Source organism: Syngnathus typhle, linkage group LG2, assembly GCF_033458585.1.
Source record: "Syngnathus typhle isolate RoL2023-S1 ecotype Sweden linkage group LG2, RoL_Styp_1.0, whole genome shotgun sequence".
Classification (NCBI taxonomy): domain Eukaryota; kingdom Metazoa; phylum Chordata; class Actinopteri; order Syngnathiformes; family Syngnathidae; genus Syngnathus; species Syngnathus typhle.
The window spans coordinates 246,854-268,195 of NC_083739.1; the positions used below are offsets into that span (position 1 = coordinate 246,854).

At 54.9% G+C, this 21,342-nt stretch overlaps 1 protein-coding gene across 2 annotated transcripts in view; it reads left to right on the top strand.

Moving 5' to 3' along the window:
- The window catches only part of camta1a (calmodulin binding transcription activator 1a), an 81,722-nt gene that overhangs the window by 21,796 nt on the left and 38,584 nt on the right, over positions 1-21,342 (top strand). For both annotated transcript variants that reach the window (XM_061266229.1, XM_061266235.1), the window contains 2 exons: positions 5,411-5,478; positions 17,754-17,889. In XM_061266229.1, coding sequence (XP_061122213.1) covers positions 5,411-5,478; positions 17,754-17,889 — 204 coding nt within the window. The remainder of the gene's footprint in view (positions 1-5,410; positions 5,479-17,753; positions 17,890-21,342) is intronic.

Here is a 21,342-nt window from a genome sequence, read left to right on the forward strand (position 1 = left end):
GGGGAAACGTCTCAGCAAAGAACTCTAAATCCACTTGCACAAACGTACCAGGGCTTGAATCACAGTCTGTTTCGGGCGAGCCACGCACCAGGGAGGGAGGCCAGTGCCGGCCTCGCGAATAGCCGGCACGCCGTGCCGTGACCGATGCCAGGTCCCGCAAAAGGCGCTCAAGTAGCGAGGGACCGTCCCGTGATGGGAGGCTGCTCATTCACATCCTCTAGGGGATGGGCGCGCCAACTAAGCCTCCCATCTCAGACGGAGAGAAGAAAGAAGAGACGCCGGCCTGAAAGCCGGCTGGCTTCCTTGGCTCCAGCGGACAGGCTGCCGCTTCCGGCGGGCGCGCGACTCGCCTATTAATAGACTATCGAGTGCTATCGATCCTTAGCTCTGCTGACACTTGAGGTACAATGAGCCATCGATCCCAGCGGAGGGAGGGCCACGGCTTTCTTCTCGCCCGACTACACTCGTGGCCCGAGAAGCGCAATTTGGGAACTTTTGCAAAGTGCTAATTGCAAAAGCCTTTGAAGGCGGAGACTCTTTGTCACGGGATGGACAAATTGCTTGTTACGCCAACCGGCTCGAGCCGGATGCGCTCGAGACGAGACGAGAAAGCCTCTGAAACGATGCGATAAAATTACATTTGAATGGAAGGGATAACGAGAAAGGGAAGGGTGGCCATATCGATAACTCCTCTAATGGTCAATTAGCGCATGCTCTCCGCCTCTCGTGTGCTAGATTTAGTGTGGTGGATAAGGTGCTACCTGTTTAGCGGAGGCATACTTGTCACCAAAGGAGGGCCCGCCTCAAACAGCCAAATTAAAAGATGAATGTTAGATGAGAGAGCAGAGGAGACAGCTGTAATTTCCACACAGAAGAAGATGCCACAGACAGGAGGAGACTTGCGTCCTGTCTTGCTGTGAGGCCAGGCCAGGGTTAGGGTTAGGGTTAGGGTTAGGGTTAGGGTTAGGGTTAGGGTTAGGGTTGGCCTCGCCTCGCCTCGCCTCGCCTCGCCTCGCAGCAGGATGGAAGGGGCTGTTTGGGAAGCTCAGTTGGATGGCACAGACTCCTTCCTTTGGCTCTCAGTTCTGCCTCCGCACCTGGTCTGGTCTGGTCTGGCCCACTACACTCAGGCAGGCGGGCAGGCAGACAGGCAGCATTCCCTCTTGTGACACAACGCGTGCTCACCATGTCATTTTGATGTATTGGAAAGAAGGACCCAACAGCCTCCAAATTGTGTGTGTGCGCGCGTGTGCGTGTTTGTGTGTGAGATAGGCACATGCCAAGACTCACTGGCTGGCCGCATGCCTGTCAGTTTCTCTTTCTGTCAGCCTTTCTCGGTCAGACCGCGGCCTCGCACGATCAAATGTAGCCGTCTCCGTGCTAATGGCCGGCTGTCCGTCAAACGCACGCACGCACGCACGCACACACACACACACACACACACACACACACACACACACACACGCACACACACACACACACACACACACACACATCCGATCAACAAAGTAGCGAGCGAGATGCCACGGCGGGCTGATTTCAGCGTCGGTCCCACCAATGGTGATAATTAATTGACGAATGGGGTCAAATGGAAGATATCCCAGCATGTCTGAATCCACACACAAGCCGGGCGCCTGCGCCGTCAGTTGTTTTCTCAATGCGCAGTGCAGCGCGTTCCCCCGGCCGGCGCAAGACCTCGGGATGAATGTTAACCGTGTTTAATAAGCCGAGAGGTGAGATGGATTGGATGGAAGGCTTAGCGCCAATCCCGGCTGGGGAGAAAAGCAAACGTACACAAAACTACTACGCTTGGTGTCGGTAGAGCGGCTACTCAGATGGACTCCCCACCCTACGGCAACTCCAGCCGGACCAACCCCAACAAATGACATTTGAGTCTCAGTGTACAGTCTGGGAGGATTGCAAATAGGAGTTCCGTTCTTTCTGTTGACATTGTGATTTGGGGGCTCACGTCGGCTCCGAACGAGACGCCGTGGTTTCGTTCATCGTCGACACCTTACTTGTTTATTTATTGATGGATTTGTTTGCTCAATCTGCCAAAAGCATTTCCCCGTAAACGCAAGCTCGTCTCTTTGGATCATGACCAGGTTGAGGAACGTGCCCGCCGATAGTGGCAGAATGGCAGCTTGCAAAGGGGAAGCGGCTCCGTTTGATTGGGGGTCTGGTTTCTACTCAAAGGTCAACAGGGAAAAGGAAAGCTCAAATTGGCACGGAAGGCGCCTTTTCTCTCTTGCGATAATGGCAAATTCACCGGCTCCCTGTCAAGTGGTGCCTCTGGCCCTTTGTTCGAGTCCGACACGGCGGCCGAGACGAGACACCTTTGTTCCGGCCGGCCCATTCAACGGGGAATAACATTGAAGCGGCTTGACAATTAAAAGCCGTGCGCCGTCTTTAATTAAGAGTGAGAAGCCAGATAAACGGAGGAGCGCCACGCCGCACACAAAGGAGGTGTCCCCCCCCCCTCGCCCTTGCCGCCCCGGACAAACGTTCACCTCGCCGTCTTTGGTCTCCCTGCGCGTGAGTGAAGGTCTTCTGGCGGAGCAAGAAAAGCTAGCCAGAGTTCACCAAAGGACGGCCGTCAAATGTGAGACATGATGGAATTCCAGAGGCCGGGCAGAAGAGTTAACAGAGCTTAGAGAATGTCCCTTTGGATGCTAAGAACAGGGCAGCGTTCATCGAGGACGGACGGCGGTGTTTCGGGCCTCTTCTCAAGCCTGCCGAGGAACTCGGTCGGTCGGTCGGAGCCAAAGCGCAGCCCGTTCTTTTGGATTTGCATCTCCTCTTCTGACTGGCTTTGCTCGGGTCTCTCCGCATTCTTGCTCTGAACGTTGTGCCCGCACTGCGTCCGACGAGGAGATGTGCTCCAACAATTCTAACGGCCAGAGTGAGGCACCTTTCTTGAAGAATAATATAACATGTGCGTTGATTCAAAGAGAAGCGCCAACTGACTCAGCTCGCATTGAACCCACGCAGACTTTTCAATGGCCGCCTTCATGCTTCTCCGACATGAAATGCATTCATCACTGTCAGAGAGAGCGGTGCCCCAAAAGGAGCCATGGCTTTTTGCTTCCCTTGTCTCTCTGCCTCTGTCTCTCTCTGCCCTCCTCCATCGCTCTTTCCTGTCTTTTTGCCGCTCTGCTCTGCTCTGCTCTGCTCGGCTCGGCTCGGCTCGGCTCTGGCTCTGGTTTCGTTTGCACTTGTAATCCGGTGGTGGCGGCGGCGGCGGCACGTTGGCGCTTCAGCATCCGCCCACTAGTGGCTTTGTTGGTGGCGGTGGCAGGTTGGTGCTTCAGGATCCGCCCACTAGTGACTTTGTTGGTGGCCCTGGGCTCCCTTGCAGGAAGTATCGCATGGCATGTCGCAGTAAAAGCTGGCTGGCTGGCTCACCGGGGAGCTTTCCTCTCCTCTCCTCTCTCCTCTCTCCTCTCTCCTCTCTCCTCTCTCCTCTCTCCTCTCCTCTCTTGCCGCTTTCAAGGTCAACGCTTTGACTCGGCATTCCCCGCCGCTTTCAAGGTCAACGCTTCGACTCGGCATTCCCCAGACTCCACCGCAAGGCAGGCCGCGGGCAGTCTCCTCTTTTCTCACTCCATTTTACTGGTCTCGTCTTTCCCATAGTCGTTTCATTGGGCCGATGGTCCAAAGGCCGTTGACGGGCGCCGGCTCAACTTTGATGAGGCGGCGTCAGTGTGGAGAAGCGTGCCGGCGCCGCTGCGCCCAGGGCAAGCGTGTTTTCTCAACCCGAACGCACGCACGCACGCACGCTCGCCTCTCCTCTCCTCTCCTTATGCCGCCCATGCAAACGTTGCAGCTGTTTAATGGCTGCGCGTGTGTTCTTGTTTGTTTCCCGGCCCAAAGATGATTCCACCGTTACGCTGGGTCGGTCGGGGGCTAGGCGTTATCCCCGGCATCTGTTCCGATTGTTAAGCCTCTGTATCTTTGATAGGAGCCCACGCTCCAGCCAGGAATGCGGATATGGATTTTTAAGAGAGGAGTGATGGAGCAGGGCTGAGTGCTAACAGGCTCTGCGGTCGGTCCAAATGTCCCTGCTGAATAGCTTGCATTCATCTAATCACAGTTGTGTTACAAATGCCCGCATAAAAACAACGCCAGCGTGAGCCTTTTTCCTAATTGCCGTCCCAACAACAAACACGTTTGCTCGCTCGGCGTGTCACTGCGGTTATGGTTACGCTTTGCTCAGCCCGAGCGGAGACGGAGAGGCCCTGCCCCGTTTGGGGAGCAAGCAAGTAGCGGAGAGCCCGGCCGTTTGCGTGCAGCCTGACGTGGGCCGGCGGCGACGACGTGCTGCATCCGTGAGCGGCGGGAGAAACAAAGGGACGCTTGTTCTGGTCGCTCGCTCGCTCGCGTCTCACTCGTGGGCCGCGGCTTGGTCAAGAGTGACAGAGGAGCCTGGCTGCATTGTCCCATTTACAGGCCGAGCCTTTGCTGACAAACAAGGCAAACTATTCATCTTGTGGCACATCGGCAATTCTTACGGACGGCGGCGGGTCCGTCCTTGTGTCAAGTGCTCTTGGCGGTGACGGATGTCGTAGCTGCCTGTCGCCGGCAATCATTGGCTTGTCAGCCGGCGTGTAATGTGCTTTTATACGTGCCCGTTAGTTTGGTTGGGGAGAAAATGGTCGGCTGCGCTCCAGCATCTGAGTGACACGCATCAAAGTGTTGCCCTGTTCATGCCGGTGGCACACTTCATCCACCGTAGCTCCTTTTTGTCACAATCTGGGTTTGATTACCAAGCCGTACGTAAATACGTAGTTTGGAAATCTGTTTGAAAATGCTCAAATGTTCAATGCTATTTCACTGTCTTTGAAAAGAGGGACTGGAAACAAACGTGTCTCAACCTTCTAAAGAGCAAAGACTATTTGCGGGCGACGTAAATGACGCGGCGCACGGGACCTGGCCCCCGGCCGGGTTTGACACCTGCGGTCTCTGGCGTGGCATTGTGCGACTCCCAAGGCTACGCAGGCCTCGCACACTGCACACGACTGTCGCATCCTTTCGATTCTGAGGTTGGACCCGCCGTACGAGAACTGGCTAAGACACACGCGTCCATCTTTGGCTGAGCACCTTTGTGTGCCTGCGCAAAGCTTTGGGAACAAAGACGGTCCCCCGAGTCGTTGTGACCTGAACCGCCGGTGCTCCCCCCGGGGAATCTCCCCCCGGGGAATCTCCCCCCGGGGAATCTCCCCCCGGGGAATCTCCCCCCGGGGAATCTCCCCCCGGGGAATCTCCCCCCGGGGAATGCCAACAAAGCGCTTTGAACGTGTGACAAACAGCAGAGAAGGCCTTGCGTGCCAGCCTCACAGCCCTCCTCGTGCCAGCCTCACAGCCCTCCTCGTGCCAGCCTCACAACCCTCCTCTCCGCTCTTGTTCGCAGGAGATCGCGGCCTACTTGATAACGTTTGAAAAGCACGAAGAATGGCTCACCACGTCGCCCAAAACAAGGTAAGACTATGAGGCCGTACGGCCAAACTCGTTGTCCTCTCATCTTTGCCCTCCTTTACGCGCTGAAACGAAAAGAATGAAAAAGCGCCATCTTCGGGCAGGCGGATGGCTGCGTGTGCGCGCGTGTGTAACGTAGCCACGAGGAAGCGTCCTGCACAAAAGCGCTAGCAGTCTAACTCTTGACAATTGTCATTTTGCTTGCGACTTACTCCTGCTTTGAACCCTTCGCGGCCTGAGGCTGGCAAAACACGCCACGCCGCCCAAGCCTGAGGGCGAAAAACTCGACTAGTTCTGGAAATTCAACAATTGATATTTCCCGACACATGGGAGTAGGGGTGTAACGATTCACCGATACACATCGATTAATCCATATAATGCTCTACGATTTATTGGCATCGATGCTAAACGTAAACATCGATTTATATCGCCGTGTTTGACCTCGGACATTAGACGCGACTTTATTTTGAAATCCAGTTCATTGTTGCTTGCTTCCTCTTTCCGCGGCGTTGCTGCACGTGAAAGGGGAGTGGACAACTAGTACGCGGCTCCTGGGCTGGAGCTATGGCTAGTGTCCAAAAAGACGAGGAAATTTGCTCCCCTTTAGGCTTCGAGTCATTCGTTTGGAAGCACTTTGGATTCCAAAGAAAAGATGGCTCAACGGGCAAGACACGTGCAGTTTGTAAATCCTGCCATGCGGTGATCAAATATTCAGGGAGCACAAATCTCGCCGCACATTTAAAGAAAAAACACCACATCAAAGTTCAGTGTTAAAATATGCACTTTGTATACTACAATACTCTTGTCATTTCCTAAATAAAGAGTTTGCAGTACCTTGTTGATTTAAGCGTATGAATTGTTATAAATCAGGATATTGTTCTATATTTTTTACTAAAAAAAAAAAAAATATCGATCGTAGAGCACTATCGCGATATATCGTGAATGAATCGCAGCAGGCTTTAAGATATCGGCAAATATCGTATCGTAGTTCTTTGTATCAATGTGATATCGTATCGTGACAAAAGCCGCCATTTACACCGCTACATGGGAGGGCTTACGCTCGTGGCTTTGGTTTTTCCAAATGGGTCGGAGGCCGTCCCGGATTGCCATCGATTTTACCGGCCGACGCCTTTCATCCAGATGAGCGGAGGAAAGCAAAGTGACGCGTTCTCGGTGCTATGCTTTGGTGGACCTCACCCAAAACATGCCAACACAGCGCCCAAGGACGTATGTGGAAATACTGCAGCAACACGAGAGGGTGCTGGTGGCGGCGGCGCTGGCGGCGGGGCTGGCGGCGGGGCTGGCAGCGGCGCTGGCGGCGGCGCTGGCGGCGGCGCTGGCGGCGTCTCCGTCCGTCACTGCCGTGCGTTGCTCTCTGTTGCTCTCTGTTGCTCTCTGTTGCTCTCTGTTGCTCTCTGTTGCTTTCTGTTGCTGCCCTCGCCTCATGTCTCAGAGCAGATGCTGCATGAACAGAAAACGGAACGGCAGGAAGGCCCCCCCGCCCCCACTAGCGCGTACATCCGCCAAAAACACACATCCCGTGGCGTGTGGGAGCCATCCCTACGGGGTTGCGCTTGATGTGGATCTCAATAAGGGTGAGCGAGAGAGGCGCTGAAAAGTGTCTAGTGTTTGCCGCTCAAGGTCGTCGGCCGAAGGTCAAAGGCGGGGCACCTGTCTGTCGCCTTTGCAATCGCTGGCACACATTGGCGGCCAACGGCAGGATGACCACCGCCAGCGTGATTCACAGCGTGATTTGCTCTCGTAGTACACCTTCCCTCCAATTGGGGCAGAAGGCGGTTCGAAACGCGCGCAGCCTTGCTAGCGACCTTGCATTTGCACAAAAGGCAGGGCTCGCTGGGCATTGTGGCTTTTGCCAAGGCCGTTCCGCCGGCCGCCGGTGGCAACGCGCTCATGGTGCGTTGCGCGCTTTGGCCGGCCGAGCGAGAGCACGCAAACCAGCTGGAAGAATGCAAATGGAGCCAGCCTGAGAGAGCAAGAGCCAGCGTCTGCCGTTAAAGAGACAAAGGTCTCCTCGGGGGCAGGTGTGCGCGTGCTGTCAGTTGTAGAAAGTAGCGAGCAGAGGGTGTCACGCAGTGCTCTGGCCCAAGAGCTAATGGACACGCGAGTCTTGTGAAAAGCTCGCTTGTTATCCCGGCCATTCGCAACTGGATAGAGTCTGATGTGGCAGATGGGAAGCCGAAGCCAACCACGTCCGTTGTGTTGCATCTGAATAGGTCGGACCAATCGAGCCACGTTGTCATCGGATTTTTCACCTCCCACTTAGGCGCTGTGGCTCATTTGCAAGTTCCAAAGGCATGGCCGTGCACTCATTGTATAGTGAAAGGATGAAACAATGGGGCCCCGTGGCCAGGGGTGGCGGCGGCGTGACGCTGAACCTGGCCGCCCCCGCGTCCCAGCGCAATGGCCTTTTCTCCCCTGACAAGAACGGCAACGGCGCCACTCCAAAATGAACAGCGGGTCCCTCCGGACAGCTTGCAAAGACAAGGCTTTTATTAAAACATACAGCAGCTCTGCTGGCTGCCACCCTGGAGGCACTCCGGCAAAGCTGAGAGCCAGCAAGCGCTCTTTGCGCAAGCCCGACGGAGCACGACGACGCCTTTGTAAACACGTTCCATCGGGTGACTTCCAAAAAAAACAAAAGGCAGCAGTCCGTCCGTCCGTCCGTCAGCCAAACGTCTGCTCGCCCAATCTCACTTTCACGGCTCTACTCCACGCTGCCTTTGGAACGATTGTGTGAAGCCGCCGACGGCCTCGCCTCCTCCTCCTGACCGCACCGTTGCCCGTGGTGGTTTACGGAAGCAGCATCCGACATTGCTGACTTGGGGGCAAGAGAGAAGCATCGCCGCTTGTGGCCGAGAAGGCCCGCTGGCAGACTCTGGGTGGTATGCTGAAAAGGAAATCCTCTGCCTCCTGGATAGAAATCAAGCCGTCACAGATTGTCACCTTGCTTGACGGCGACACAACATTCAATGGACATCCAAAGAGACAAAAGCGGGACGACAAGCTTGACAATGTCCCCTTCTTATCTGAGACGCGATAATGACAGAAAACATGTCCCGGGCCAGCGCAAGCAGAGTTCTTTGTGTCCTCGGACACTTACTCCTCCGTCCTGTCCTGTCCTGTCCCCGACTGGTTCCCCCTTTGCCCACTGCTGCTAACCGCAAGACCCAATCCCTCTCTGCGGAATTTCAAGCGACAAAGCTGAAATCTCTCTGAAGGTTGCGGACGGCCGTCGGCAAAGACGCCGCACCTGCCCACCCCAAATCGGGCGGCCAGTCACGCGCCAACGACAAATGGCGGCGCTGACCCTTTGCACCAGCGCGGCGCCCCGGCCCGGAAGCGTGGCTGGTTTTGCGGCTTAAACAGCCGTCCGCCGCCGCCGCCGCGACCTTTGCACCGATTGAGCCGCAGGAGGCAACGGTGTCATTCTCGCTGGGCCCTGACGGAAAGAAACAATCGACTCGGTGCTTCATTGTGGGGCCTCTGGTTGATCCTCGCTCTTCATTCCCTCCAAGTTGGCCTTGAGCGAGTGCACATTAGTGTTGGAGAGCGAGCGAGCGAGCGAGCGAGCACGTTGCACGTTAGCACCTTGACCACTTCAACTGCTGGAGAAGGAAGTTGGGCGCAATCTATTCATTGACCAATTCAGAGAAAAGGCGAGCGATTCATAATTCAAAGCTTTTCTCTTTGGATGTGCGCAAGTTGGACTCCTTCCAGATGGGATCATGAATAGTGATAACGTCCTTGAAATGCAGCCATCCGTTTCATTGAGAGGGATTGCCACTCTCTCATTGTTTGCAATTCAAAGCATGACATTTCATTTCTGCCATGGACGCGCGCTCCCGCCGACAGCTTCTTCTTTGCACTTCCGAGCGAGGCAAATCAAAGTGAAAAGGCACAGCCGTGTTCAGACTTGGCTTTTCTCCTCGCACGCTAAGGCCGCCCGCCGCGTGAGGCGCACGCCGACGCTGTCAAGTTGGATCGGCGACCGCGGGGCCGGGTCAGATTTCCCCCTCGGTTTCAGTTAGCCCTCCCGGAGCGGCTGGCCGTTCCTCTCGGAGCTGGAGCCCGAGGCTCGGATGCTCCCAGGCTTTGGGCCCGGCGACCTCCTGCCCTCCCTCCCTCCCTCCCTCCCTCCCTCCCTCCCTCCCTCCCTCCCTCCCTCCCTCCCTCCCTCCCTCCCTCCCTCCCTCCCTCCCTCCCTCCCTCCGTCCCCGAGGCGCGTGGGGCAAACAAGCAATGACACAGGAGAAGATGGAGAGGTCAGAGAAGATGCTTGGGGGTCCCCTGGCAAGCAGAAAGTGTCTGGAGGCAGGAAGCTTGCTTTTCCTGGGGAAATGCATGCTTGTTGGCTTCTTGGCTGCGTTTCCAAAGCGCCAGCAACTCCGCCACGTGTTGGATTTGCCAAACGAAGCGGGCGACTTTGCGGTGGCGTGACTGCCTTAATGGCTGAGCAGACGGCAATTCCCCCGCCACCCCCCCTCCCTCCGCAAGGCTTGCTGCCTTTCACACTGGAAAGCACTTAAAAGCAAAGATTTGGGCCATTTTGAGGGTCCAGAGGCGCAGGGAGCCATCACGCCCCGCTCTTAGAGGAAGTAAAATCCCACATGTCAGCCGCACTTGAATATTTGCAAGTGCTGCTTGTTCTCCCGTATGCACGTTTTGAAACTGGTAGCAAGAGACCAAGAGCGCCGTGCCCTTGCGGACGTCCTTGGCACTCGCCCTGAAATGGATTTCTCTCAAAAGCTCCCGTTCCGAGTTGTTGTACTCCCAGCGCTTGGCCAGGATTTGGGGTGTGAACGTCATCCGTTCCTGGCATCTTTTGAGAGTGAACGGCAGCATTGTGCCTCCGGTGTGTGTGTGTGTGTGTGTGTGTGAGTGTGCGCGCACGTGCATTTGCTGTCCGATGCATGCATGGTGTGCCAGGAGCAGAGAGATTGCTTTTGATTTAATGGCCATTGTGCTTGACTTTGGGTGTAGTGGGGTGTCCTTCCTTCTCTCCCTCCCCTGGATGCTCTCAATCCAACAGTACCTTTTCTGAAGTGCGGTCGACCGTGTTTCACACTGGAGAGTGAGGCCGTGGTTGGCTTGCGTATACGCATAGACAGCTTCTTTGCTTTTTTTCTCCCTTCTAAGGAGCCCTTGACCAATTCTGTCTTTTCATCTTGTGCCTGCGTGTGCATGTGTGTTGTCTGGCATTCTTTGTCCAATTTGTTATTTACTGCTCGTGTTGCTATGGCAACCCCGGCCGGCTTGCATCAAATGCCCGTGTCTCTATTGCACGCAATGAGTCAGCGCCCCCCCCCCCCCCCCAACACACACACCATCCATGCATCTAGCAACAAGTGCGCATCCACAAGAGTGACAAATAGCAATGCTGCCATACGATCAAAAGAGTGGAGGCAAATGGCAGGATGGGACGACGTTCACGCACGCAAGCGCTGGGAAGCCCTTCTGGGCTCTCGTTCATTCATTGTTGAAATCTTCATTTATTTTGCCCCATCTCATGCGTACGTCGTTACGATGACTCGGCTCTTTTTGAAATCTACGTGAAAGGCAGCAAAAGAAATACGTAAGCAAAATGAATGGAAAGCCAATCAACATCTTAGGCTCGTGCACTCTGCAGATGAGCAATCCATGAGTTGGACCTCCGCCAGATGACCTTGGAGTTCTCTTTGGGTGCGATGACTTAGTTTGCTGTCATTGTGATGACGTTCAATCGCTCAAACATCAGCCCGGAGAGCAGCGATGGCTTTGGTGCGTAGGGCGACGTGGTCGCCGGTGATCCCCGCTGATCCCCGCTGATCCCCGCCGTTCTCCGCTGATCCCCGCTTCCGTCATGAATTTGCTCGACGATTGCCAGGCGCGGTGGCAGAAAATGCCAGCGCGCGGCTACTGTTGTCATCGTGCAGTCGGCTGAGCGTTTACGTCTCGGCGGCGACGCGGGCGCTTTTCCCATCATGGCGCAACGAGAGGATACCTACCGTATGCGTTCTCATACTTTCCTTCTGGTCGGCGCCAAGCGAGCTTCAGCGGGGCGGCTGGCTCGTGGATGTGACGACAGCGGGAGTTTTTGATTACCTTTCTTCTTGAAGCTCAAACAAATGGGAAACAATGCTTCCTTTCACGTACAGAGTCAGGCTGCCACCCTGGACTTGACTCCACAAGAACCCCCCCCACACCCTCTCGTTTTCCAGACAAAGGCCCCAATTTGTGGCTAAAACGCAAAGTATATAAACGAGCGGCGTTCTGCTCAGTGCGATTCAATTGAACGTGCTTGTAATGATAAATGATTTTGCTTATGAGTCTAAAGTGGACCCGAGTGCAGTGGGAGCGGCAGGACTGTTGAACAATTGCTGCCGTCTCCCAGGGCTGTGGCCATTAGTCAATAAATTAGAAAGTAATTAGTTTCTGCTTCTGTGGCTCTATTTGAAGCTCCGCGCACAGGTGTAATGAGAATTTATTGGGGCTGTTGGTCCGGAGGAGAAAAGAAAAGAAAAGTCCAGGATTTGTACGAGCGAGCGCCGGCGGCGACAGGCGGCCGGCCGGGCGGGCGGGCGGGCAGCCAGGCGGGCGGTCGGGCGGGCAGCCGGCCACACTTAGTAGTTACGACGATGAGATTTGCTTTCTTTGCGCCACCAATCAGCCAATGGCGCACTTTTTGCCTGACAATGACTGCAATTACAAGATACATAGTAGTTTGATTTCAAACGGTGTCAGCTTGACAACAAAGAAGACGGACGGACGGACGGACGGACGGACGGACGGAGGGACGGACGGACGGAGGGACGGACGGCAAGCAAGCATCCCTTACGTGCGTTTTCTGCCAGCCAGCGGTCAGCACATCCACATGCAGGGAGCGAGCGCACTCTTTTTGTTTTCCCCTCTCAGTCGGGAGCGTGGCACGGTTGCCTTTTCCCTTTGGCCGCTCGGTCAGGCCGCGGTATCCAAGCCGTTTGCCCCGACGCAAGGCCAGCAAGAAAGAGAGGGCTCGGGGATTGGGCCGAAGCCAGCGCCGCTGCCATGTCAGTGACCGGCGTGGAAGACATGGGAGAGTGGCGAGCAGATGAGAAAACAACCTGACGGAAGGAGGGAGACACAGGAGAAGCAGCAAGGGCGTGGAACGGAAGAGGAGACTGAACGGACGGACGGACGGATGAGGCCAGCAAGGCAGATGGGTTAGCCAATTAGAATAAAATTAGCGGGACCTTGGCAAAGGCCAGGGCGCGCAGGCAAGCCAGAAGAGAGAGAGTAGGGCGAGTAGAGGAAGAATATCCTGGTGATTAAAAGCAGCAAATGATTAGTGGTGTGTAAGGCGAGAGAGAGCGAGAGACAGAGCGATGGTTTTTTTTTCCACCTGAGCCTGTGGGGAGAATAAAGAGAGTAATGAGAGCAAGCCTCCCTCCTGCTCTCCCGCTTTCCCTCTCTCCCTCTCCTCCTCTACCGTCACCAGCCTGCTCTCGCCCGCCTCACACATGACTTTCCCTTGAAAGCGTCTATCCATTCATCCATCCGTCACCTTTTCAAAACCTCCTCTGGGACTTTGTTAAAAGCGGCTTTGATGACCTCAAGTCCCTTCTCTTGTGACTCACCGACAACACCTCGGCGTCGCTCGGAATCGATGATAGGCCGATTGCGTTTGGGCGTTTCGAAGTCGACCTCGCCGGGACGTGCCGTGCCGTGCCGTGCCGTGACTCTCTCTCTCTCTCTCTCTCTCTGCAGTTCTCTCCTTCCTGGCGTAACAATTTGCATGTTGCCGCAAGCACAAGCAGACCCTCTAATGTGCCCTGCAGTGCCTGCAAGGATGAAGGAATGTGCTCTGCTTGCCTTTGTTCTCCTCTCAGCTGCCATTTTGTATTTCTTATGTGCACCAAAGTAATCCGCTGATGAACATTGCACGTGATTTGAGTCTAACTTTCATTTGTAATTCATGGCGCTTGTGTCCCAAATGAGCTTTTGCCATTGGAAAATGGCCGCTGACACACGCAGCCTTTGCTCGCCCCTCCCTTCCGCGCTCTGCATTCTTTGTGCTTGAACCATCAGATCCAAGGCACTTTTTGGGTCCAGTTCATTGTCACTGACTGTTGCAAATCGATGTGTGGTGGGCCCAACGTGGTGGGCGGGCCCAACGTGCTCCACCGCGCGCGGCGGGCGAGAACTCCAAAGCTGAGGTCCAAAGCCGAGCATTCGACTGTGAGACAGACGTGCAATGTGAGACCACACGTGCAATATTCAAGCTTCAATAAGGATAGACGACAACGGCCCTAACCCTCTCGCACTTAAAGGATCAGCAGAGCAGTTCATTGGTTTCTCCTTGTGGCATCCACCATCAAGAAGGATTGTTTTTTCTTTCTTTCTGCGTCCAAAGGTGGAGAATGTACGGAAAACGGCATCCTTTGAACCGTGCGGCTCCCACGTCCTTAAATTGGTCCCAGCAGTGATTTTCATTGTCCGCTGTCCGCTTGTTATTTGTCTAGCCTTCCACATGCTATTTGTCCCACTGCCGGTCTTTATGCCGTTTGTCGACGTAAGTCGCTTCTTGGTGTCTTTGCAGTTTGTGGCCTGGGAGGGAGGGAGGGAGGGAGGGAGTGAGGGAGAGAGGGAGAGCACTGCTCTAGCAACTTCGTAAGAAATGCTCCAAGGATGGAGCGTGCGAGCGCCTTTCCCACACATGCCATGTCACTCATGTGCTTGAAGGCCACGTCACGAGCACCCACTGCCGCGGGTGCTGCGGGTGCCGCAGGTGCTTGCATGTGCCAGCCTGCGACGGCTCTCACTGCCGCCAGACAGGCCTGAATAAAGGGCTGCGGGTGGGGCTGGTGACGACCGAGGAAGTCTTTGCTCCCATGACTTTGCCAGGCCAGGTGACTTATCGCTGGACTGTGGACGACAGCAGGGGTCACGGGCTCCCCCGAGGCGAGGCGAGGCTGGGCGACGCGGAGGATTCCCAAAGGGGTCGGGCAGATGGGACGGGGTCTTCCGGGAGGGAGGGAGGGAGGGAGGGAGGGAGGGAGGGAGGGGGGAGGGAGGGAGGGAGGGAGGGAGGGAGGGAGGGAGGGAGGGAGGGAGGGAGGGAGGGAGGGAGGGAGGGAGCGTGTTGTTGGGAGACAGGTGGATGGCTGTCACGAGCAGGTGGGCTCTCCCTCCTCCTGGCCCCCTCAAGGGTCACCTTCACGTGGCGCTGCTTCCCCTGTCCCATCCCGTCCCATCCTATGTACAGTAAACGATAGCACGTGCACAAACCAAGGTTGAAGCCAGGTGTTTCATTTCCACAAAGGCAGGCGGGCTTCAGGCGGGCTTCAGGCGGGCTTCAGGCAGGCAGGCGGCCAGGCAGCCACCCGGGCATTAAGGCAGCCAGGCAGCCACCCGGGCATTAAGGCAGGCAGGCAGGCAGGCAGGCAGGCAGGAAGCCAAGAAGCCAGGCAACCAGGCAGCCAGGCCCTCGTCGCCATCACAGCCTCATCAGCCGCTGACACGGAGGAACGAGTCGTCGTCGGGTTTCAGCCCCCCCACCCATAGCTCCATTTGAGGTGGCCAAGAAATGATGATCTGCCCACCCTCTGCCTGCCTCAGATGACTTGAAAAGCGGATGTCACATTGACCATTTCTGCCCGACATCATAGCTTTGACTCTACAAGCCAATATAGCCTCATTAAACTAAGAAAGTGACACGAAGCGCCGTGTAATTACAGCCGGCCCGGCGCTAGGACATCATAAGCAGAAGCGGGCGCTGTCATCACCCTAACGAAGGGAATAAATCCGACGGGGCCTTTACCACGCGCTCCTCCTCCGTCCTCCGCCTCCCATAAGCAAGAGCGTGGCCGCAGTTTAATGGCAACCTTCTGTCCCGTTGTGTGGCGCGCCACTTTTTCTTTACTGTTCCTGTCTAGCGCTACACCAGCGCTACACCAGCGCTACACCAGCAGTACAATGGGTGCCTTGACACCTGCAGCGCTCGTTCCCGTCCTGTCCTGTCCTGTCCTATCCCGTCCCGTCCCGTCCTCTCGTTCATGCCCTTCCGCCCGCCCCCATATGGCCAGGTCACTCCTAACGTGACGCTGGCCCGGCAGCTTAAGCGGTGGGCGCTCCGCGTCAGCCTAAAAACAAGGTAGGCTTCAAGCCAGCTTATTTATTTTGCACATTTTTCCCAGGCAAGCCAAAGTGCTTCACACATCATGAAGCTGAGGCAAGCCAGAACATCAAAGATGATCGAAGTTTGGGGTGAACAATAAAAGAAAGGCAAGTGCAAATAATGAAAGGAAATGTGTTAAAAGCATCTCTGAATTCCAACTCCCCTGCTGATCCATTGCTTGAGATTTCCAACAGCACCGCTCGCTCGTATTTCCTCTTTGGAATCAAATGACTTTCACCGTGTCTTTTTTTGATGCTGGATATTCATCAGTTGTCGAAATGTGGACGAAAGCAATTGCGGGGGTTTGGTCGGAAGCTGAAGCGTCAATGAATTGGGCTTCCACTTTGGCACGTCTCTATGTGACGTGACGTGACACGACCCGGTGCTGATGACGAATCCATTCGGAGCGCAATTTGCTCTGCCCCCACTGTGTCTGTCTCTGCCGGGCAAAACGGGCCTCCCAGGTGAAAGGTGGGATCGACTTTTGGATTGGCTCCGGCACACTGATAGAGTTACAGCTCAATTGCGACGCCATCCATTTTCCTCCCTGCGAGCGAGTCGGGAGGGGAAAGGAAGAATAGATTCTTCCAAAGTGTCCAGCTTGCGCAGCACTTTTAACGGTGTCCTTTCAAAATGTCTCTTTTTTGGGGGGGTGGGTTGACCTCATTGGGTCAGTTTTGTGCTTTGATTTTGTTGACGAGGCAGTATTTGGGAATAAATCACAAACGCTTCAATAGCTGGCCCAAGATGTGCTCTGTCACTCCAGACGGGTGTCCAGCTGATCCAAAAACCGAGAGCTGAATGGAGAGGAGAACCTGCCCTTGCCCGCTGATCCAGAAACTGAGTCCGAACGGAGAGGAGAACCCACTCGTCTTTCTGGAGGAAAAGTGCCCAATGTTTTGCCTTCTTCACAACATGCCAGCTGGGGAAAAGGAATTATTGGATTCTATTTGGCTTTGTTTTTCTTCCAAACTTGTTTTGCCTCATTTGGTGGCAAGAAAACAGGGCTGCTGTAACAAATCACTAAAACTAGTTGCTCACAGTGGGGAAAAAAGCTACAAAAAGCCGCTTGCCGTGCCAAAGGTGTGTTTCAGGTGTGCAAATGCCACGTCGACAGACAGACAGCGAGCGAGCGAGCGGATAACAAAAGCGTCCGCCAAAAATGATCAAAGACGTCAGCGATGCTTTGGTGCCAATTTGGAACTCTGAACAAAACCGGTCCAGTTCCAAGGGTCTCCCCTCTTCAGATCAGTGCAGAATAAGATGATGAGGGGTGGAGTTCTGCCACAGTGGCGGGCAAAACGGACGAGGCGCACTGTGGTTGAGGCAGCCCCGCCACGCTCTCAATGACAGCTCCACCTTGAAACAAATATTTTGTGTTTGGCAAAGTCCATTTGATCATTCATCTTCATCTGCTTGGTGTCAAACGCACTCATTTCTGTTGACCTTTCGGCTTGTCTATAACAGCAGGAGTAATAGGTTTGGAATCAAACATGAGATCCTGGCTTCCTGCCTGCGTGGCTTCCTGCCTGCGTGGCTGCCTGCCTGCGTGGCTGCCTGCCTGCGTGGCTGCCTGCGTGGCTGCCTGCCTGCTTGCCTGCCTGCGTGGCTGCCTGCGTGGCTGCCTGCCTGCCTCTCCCTTTCTCGCCGTCTCATTCGCAGCCAGCCAGCCAGCGTGCGCTCTCCCGGTCGGTTTGGGAGCGCGTGTGGCATATGGGCAGATTCGCCACAGTACCCGGGCTCAAAGAAAGGCTCATTGTCGAGTGACTTGTAAATGTTTGATGTTACACTTTGTGTTAATGTTCGCCAAATGCCTCTGTTGGAAAGCCAAGCAGAAAGGCAGATTCTCATCAAGTCGCTGATGAGCCTCCGGGCTGCCAATGAATAATGAATGCAGCGCAGCGCAGCGCAGCGTCTCCACTTGCTGGGCATTTCCACCCATTTAGATTGAATGAATGAGCCCCGTCTGGAACCTTTTGCTCACCCTTAGACACGCGCACGTGCGCGCAGAGCCATCCCCAGATTCACAACGGTCGAGTCACGGGTGCATGGCCTCTGGGACTTTTGGTGTGTTTGGTCCTCAGATGTGTCTTGTCTGCTCTCTGTCTTGTCTCCGCGGACGCAGGCCGCAGAATGGCTCCATGATCTTGTACAACAGGAAGAAAGTCAAGTACAGGAAGGACGGCTACTGCTGGAAGAAGAGGAAAGACGGCAAGACCACGCGGGAGGATCACATGAAGCTGAAAGTGCAAGGAGTCGAGGTGAGCGCCCCCCCGGCCCTGTCCCGGTCGGTGTGTGAGGGCGACAGCCGCCGTCTCCTCCACAGCAAACAATGCAGCGCCAGCGCCAGCGCCACGATACTTTTCCCCGGGAAAGGGTGGCATTGTTTGTAGCTTATTAAGAGTCTGGATGTTGCCGCTGCTCCAGAGAGCCCACATTCATCTTGCTGGCGGCGCGCGCTCCCAGTCGCCTCCCGTGCGAGCCGTAAAACACCCGCTTGCATCTATTTTGGGCTTATTTCTGCTGGATACGGGCGAGCGGGCGGCGTGAAGCAGCGTCCAGGCAGGCAGGCAGGCAGGCAGGCAGGCAGCCGGCCTGATTTATGGGCAATTCCACGCCGAGCCAAACTTTGCCTCCCCTAGCTGTCTGTGGCGCTCAAGTTTAGGGCTTCTGCTTCATTGTGCTTCTGCTTGAGATGTACGGCGGAGGTGATGAAGGCTTTAGGATTGGAACTGGCGTGTGCTCACACCCACACAAACATGACGCATCGCACACAGCTCAGTCAGGCGCTGGCTGGCTGGCTGGCTGGCTGGCTGGCTGGCTGGCGTTTCACTAGGCGGCCTTTTGGCACCACGTCGCTTGACAGTCCCTCGCTTGACTTGAGGGTGTAGTTTGCCTTTGTCAGCTGCGACCCTGAACAGGATAAGAACGGATGGATGGCTTGACAGTCCGTTGGCTTGGTGCTGGCTTTGGTCTCCCGCTTTTGTTTGTCAGCCTTGTCATGCGGGAGCCCAATTTTGTCCTCCACCTCCCTGCCCTGGCCCGCTTGGCCTTCCTCTCCTCCAGCCTGCACTGGGCTGCCCAGAAGCTTGAGCTGGGTGCTAATGCTCCCTGTTCCCTAAAATTGGAGCGCGGGGCATGTTGTGGGATTAGCGCTTAAGATAGCAGCCCGCCCTGCTGACGTCTCCCCCGTCACTCCCCCATGACTCCCCCATCACTCCGGTTGAGGCGGCCAGACGGCTGGACAAATGAGCAAGCGGCACCCAGCGTGCCTTTGGGCCACCTTAGTCTGTCAGCGGAGGAGCGATGTTGAGATGCTCTCCCGCACCTGAAAGCGATGTTGAGATGCTCTCCCGCACCTGAATTCAGACGTCTCTTTTGGCGACACGAGTCACTTTGCTGATTAGCTGCTCACGTGAGCTTGGAAAACGAAGCCCCCAAACACCCCCATTGAAAACACCCCCATTATTCCCCCGCTTTAATAAACTCACTGATCGATTTTCTCTTAAGTGAAGGTGGCAGTGCCTCTGACTTATTTCATTAACAGCAGCTAATTATACTGATTGGAAGGAGCTTCTCTTCTTAAGGTGTGCCGGGCTGGGTAGCGACAAGAGAAAGAAAGGCTTTGCAGTCAGCGCAGTCCTAAGGTTAGGTTAGGGTTACCTAAATGGACGGCAGCCAAGCCGCCGCGTCCTTCGCTCGCTCGCTCGCTCGCACCCGTCTGTCCGTAACTTGTCATTTCACGTTGGCTAATGTGTGATTTCAGCTGTGCGAGTGCGCAATGACTGAGGCTAATGGAGCGTGCTGGTGACTCAATGGCCTCTCCTCATTGAAAATAATGAAGACAAATGTCAGAAGATTGCTCGCAAACATCCCTTCACCCCAGATGCCGTTCACACCTCTGACCGTCCATCACGGCTACTCCATCCGGGATGTTTGCCGCCGTGCGCCGTGACATTTACGTTGGCGTCTGCCAGCCCCCCAAAGTGTTTCCAGCCAGCTTCATGGGCACCTAGGAAAGCGCTGAGTCAGCTCATCTTTTCATTTCTGGCATCAGTCACGAGCGTCCGACCTTTGCTTGGAACCGCTCCGTTTTTTTTATGGAAGGCTACTCGGATGACGACGTGGGCCGGCCGAGAAATGCGTTACTTGGCATTTTCGACTTGAAAAGAAATACCGAGTAGTCGGTCGGCCGCAAAGTGTTGCCAGAGGATGGGCTGCTGCTTTGTTTGCAGCCCACGAGAAGCTTGTTGTGCTCGCCTGGCGTCGACAACGCCGGCCGGCCGGTCAAAGCGGGTGCCTGCCCGTGCACCGCGAGCTGCGCCTCCCTCCAACTGTCGCGCCATTCAATTTACAATCGGGAGTTGTTCCGAGGGTCGACGTTTGTTGTAGCCCCGGCTTGTGTATCGGACGTTGCTCCCACGTGGGATGGGCGTGGCTATTTGCGCATCGAACGGAGCCGTTTGCGCAGACGTGGATCTGGCGGCGTCATTGGCCGAGCTGCGAGGAGACTCCCCGAATGCGCTTGATTGGCTTGAGGTGTCACGCAAATACGTCTGTAGCGACGGGAGCTCTCGAGTGTATAAACCGCAGGTGTCAAACTCGAGGCCCGGGGGCCAGATACGGCCCGCCACATCATCTTATGTGGCCCGCAAAGACAAATTGTCATTACTAGAATTGCAAAATGTCTTCACTTTTAATAATATATTTTTTGTTTAAATATTTGACCAGTATTTACTCGTCTGATTTGAAAACGAGTTATTTGTCAGTTTGTGATGTAGCTTTTACTGTATATATTATGAGGTGCTCATACATTGATTTGGGTTGACAGTCATAATGACTCTCTGAAAGAAGCTATGACTACAATGCGGCCCGCCAAAAAAACGAGTTTGACACCCACCCCTGGTATAAACGCTTGCTCGAAAGTCAGGTTCCGGGTTCGCTGACACCGAAAGGCATAAAAGGGAAGGTAACGTAACAGCCGAAGCCGGTGAGGTGGCTGGATTACGAGCTGGGAGGGGAGCCAGGGAGGGGTCGAGCCGGCGCAGGGCGAAAAGAAAGTGGCAATGAAGGATATATAGCCTCGAGCAAACAGAAAACAATTGTTACACCGCCTCCCGTAACCCGCTTCAACCTTAAACAGCAGATTTTTTTTTTTTTTCCTTCCTTTCCACTCAATTAATTTCCCCACATCTGCGGCGCCGCCAGGCCCGGACGGAGCTCAAAGTGGCTTTCCCGCTCACCTCCTCTCTCGCTCACCTCCTCTCTTGCTCACCTCTCTCGCTCCACTTGAGTTTGAATTTGAGTTTCTTTTTCTGTCGGGTGAACTCGGCTATACAAACGTATTTGCAGAGCACGTTTTGTGCAAAAGGCAAGTCGCTCGCCCGAAACGTCTGCGCAGACGATCAGGACCATTTCTTGATGAGTCACCTCTGAAGGCGCAAGTGGAAGGATAGAATAGAATAGATCTTTATTGTCATTGTCACACATGTACAACGAAATTGAAAAAGTGCCAACCGATCAGTGCGTAAAATAAAAAATAAATAGAATAAAAAGATTAAAAAAATACAAGCTCAAAACCCACAGAAGAACATACACAGAAATAATCGTTTTCTTTTAGCGGCATTTAATGTGACTACCGCTGTAGGGTAAAAACAGTTGGCCAATCTGCTAGTCCTTGACCTAATTGATCTGTAGCGTCTGCCTGATGGCAA